The sequence below is a fragment of the Pelmatolapia mariae genome, linkage group LG3_W, assembly GCF_036321145.2.
Source record: "Pelmatolapia mariae isolate MD_Pm_ZW linkage group LG3_W, Pm_UMD_F_2, whole genome shotgun sequence".
NCBI lineage: Eukaryota > Metazoa > Chordata > Actinopteri > Cichliformes > Cichlidae > Pelmatolapia > Pelmatolapia mariae.
Window position 1 is genome coordinate 89,150,048 of NC_086229.1, and position 3,366 is coordinate 89,153,413.

The 3,366-nt window shown below is 36.6% G+C and overlaps 1 protein-coding gene across 1 annotated transcript; it reads left to right on the top strand.

Moving 5' to 3' along the window:
- The first annotated feature begins 217 nt into the window (after positions 1 to 217).
- Positions 218 to 1,673, top strand: LOC134619951 (uncharacterized). The gene is made up of 5 exons (XM_063465759.1): positions 218 to 290; positions 444 to 788; positions 868 to 987; positions 1,069 to 1,103; positions 1,443 to 1,673. The coding sequence occupies exons 1-5, from the start codon at positions 248 to 250 to the stop codon at positions 1,560 to 1,562; spliced, it is 663 nt and encodes a 220-aa protein (XP_063321829.1). The 5' UTR covers positions 218 to 247; the 3' UTR covers positions 1,563 to 1,673.
- Positions 1,674 to 3,366: the final 1,693 nt, after the last annotated feature.

Below are 3,366 nucleotides of genomic sequence, written 5' to 3' on the forward strand. Positions count from 1 at the left end.
AAACTTAATGTGCCAGTGTTATGGAAATGTTTACAAACACATTACTGAGACTGTCTAACAAACAAACCTAACAAAGAAGCGATGATATCCTGATTTTTGTTGCTGCGCTTTTCTACAAGCACCAGTGCAGTTGGTCTGCAGTCAGTGCAGTCAGTCTACATATATAAGAACAGCCCACCTCTTTGTCTAGAGATCACTTTTGCTGGAGCACCATTCAGTTAGTGCCACTGCAGTGGCCGTGTGCACAATGGTGAACTTCAACTTGCTATCATTTTTACTCTATACTCTCAGTAAGTACACCTATCTGTTTTTTATCAGTAGTTAGTTGAGATTTGTTGTTGCCATTAAATTAAATTTACAAAAGTTAATTGACAACATAAGTTTTAGGTGTTGTTTCGTTCTTTGGAAATTTGTCTTTTATGAATACTTGTTGATTGTTTCAGGTTGGATATCTGTTTCAGTCGCACAGTTTTACACTGTGGCAGTTGAGCCTGGACAAGAAATCACACTGCAGTGCTCCAACTTTAGCAGTTTTCCAACCCACATGTTCTGGTTCAGACTGGCCGACAGACTCAATGCCAGTCGCATCTCTTTTATGTCTACTGCTAATAGTCGTGCTACCTTATGTGACGGATTTCAAGATACTAAATTTAACATGACATCCAACACCTCTGTGGTATTTCTCGAAATCAAACAAGTGGATCCATCAGACTCTGGGTTATATTTTTGTGGAGAGCTGCACATGGGATGGCCAAGTGTTTTCACTGCAACATATTTGAAGGTTCAAGGTAAGATTGCTGTTTTGCTTTCATTTTTGAGTAATTGTCAAAAAGGCAGAATATTGTATATGTACTATGTTTTTTGCAGTTGACGTTCTTTTAGAAGATGGATTAACCAATCTATCAACTGTGATCCTCGGCAGTTTAACTGTTTTCCTTTTACTGGTCATCATTGGTCTGGTTGTTAGCATCAGGAAACTTCATACAGGTATTTATGTATTTGAATTTAAACTGAAAATGCAAAGGTTTTGAGTAAAGAACTGATAGATGTACTGTTTCTGTCATTTAGCTCATGACGAGATGCAGAATTTGCAACACAGTGAGGTAATCTATTTTAACCTTGGATTCCAGTTGATTTATTGATATATTGTCTGATTCAGTTATTTAAACTGTTAGCTTCCATCAGTCAACAGCAATCCATCTAAGTTATGGTTTAATCTTTTGAGCTATGCTGAAAATGCAGAAAACAGAAAATGTTACCATATTTCCATCTCTCCCATTTGGGCGTTGCCAACAGATTAAATTTCAATAAATACCAGTTGGATGTCAATCTTATACTAATCACAGCTCTATCCTATGATGGGCTGCCTGTGACCTGGTGGATGTCAACAGGTTAACATTTAATGCTTTGAGATTAGTGACTTTAAACATTTTCCATTACAGAATGCAGAGTCTGATGCCATGAACTATGCAGCACTGAGTTTCCATACCAGAACAAAAATGAGAAGGCCTGCACCACAGAGGGAGCTGGAGCCAAATGTTTTGTACGCTGCTACGAGATAGACTCACAAAATAACAGGAACACCAGCACAAAGTGAAAGCTATCATATTTATCTGCTTGTGGAGTTCTGTACAGTTGGTGTATGTAAATCTTTACAACCACCTTTAACAAAAAAACACTTTTTCTAATAAAGATTATTACAAAACTGTGCAGTAACTGCTAATACTTTCTCACTTTCTAGCTATCTCTCCGTCTCCCACCACAGCTGCTATGACTTTATCTGAGAGCAAACCATTGTGATCGGTAGGTAATGGAGGAGGAGTTAGTGAAGACTGATAAATAATGCAGACTATTTTTTGTATTGAGAGTTAGTGAGGCTCTGCTTTAGTTTAATAGTGAGAGAGGCATAAAGGTGTGTGAGATACGTTGAACAGGAAGAGACAAAACGCTGTGGTCTGACTACCACAGAAAACATCACAGGGCTGTCTTGCAAGCATTTGTTTTTAGGTCATAATCTTCTGAGCGCCATGACTGTCTTAAAATGACTGTGGTTATGGTCATGCAGTGCCATTGAATATAAAGGTTGAAACCACTGTAGGAATTATGCAAGTAGTAGTTAAACTGTATTTTAATATTCTAGTATTAAAATGGAGTTTATAAATAGATATTCTGTAATGTCTTTACTGTTAGCATACTTTGTTAGTAGGTCTGTTGAGCTGCTAGTTAACAGAAATATCTAATCAGGTAGTCACACAGCACAAAGGATATATTTACACACATGATGGTTTACAACAAAATGCTGCTTGTATTTAAAAGTGTTAGAAAAAATGCTTTACAAATGGATCTTACCAGTGAAAATACAGTATCAGTGAGTTAAGTAGAGAAATATAAATGGTGATACAAGAACAACATTCAGCATGTATACGCAATTTTAATTCAACAAAATAGGGGGTAAAAGCAGCCGTATTTCTATATGGTCACCAACTGTGACATGAAAATTGTTTTCTGAGCATAAGAATTTGCTCATTTCATAATTTTGGTGGAAAAAAAATGTGTTCTATGTCATTTGAACACAAAATTTCCAACTATAATGAATTTTGAAAACCTCACACTTTATCTAAAACAGCTTCAATCACCTGTGCAGATTAGCAACATGTTTGAGGCATTTGCACTGTCTATGACTGTACACCACACAACACGCATAAGCACACATTACTGGTGTCACCAGTGTGCCCTGATTATACAGAAGATCTCACTCTATTTATGGATGATATGTTCACTCCATAAATTTTGACATTTAGAAGAAAACTAACAGTGCTATTAGAACCTGGTAGACCTGAAGAGCATTGTTCTTTTAGTCTTTAAGTTGTGTAGGTATTCATAGTTTTTAACATGGAGCCATGTTAAAAAATGGCCTCCATCTTTTGAATGGCTAACAATCTCTTTTGAAAAAAGTGGACCCTAAAAAGATTGTTGACAACACTATTACTTAAATCATTAGTTGAACAGTTTTTATGGAATACACAATTGTTAACCCTGCAGCTAGTTATAATGATGAGGCAGTTCTTCAGTGTCATTGCTACACTTTTCACATAATTCTAGTTGATGCCTGTGGTTCATTTACCTTATACAGCATATCTGTGTTGCATTACTCTATTAGTAGTGCAATGAGAGTCCAGTAGCAGTGGCAGCAATGGCAGCAATGACAGTGACAGGCTATTCTTACTGTGATTTGGTCTCAATTTGTAAAAAAAACAAAAAAAACATTAATCCAAACACACACACACACACACACACAATGTACTTGAATGGCGTGGGCACTCAGTCTTTGCAAGATAGTTAGCTCTGCATGGTAAACTGACTTCT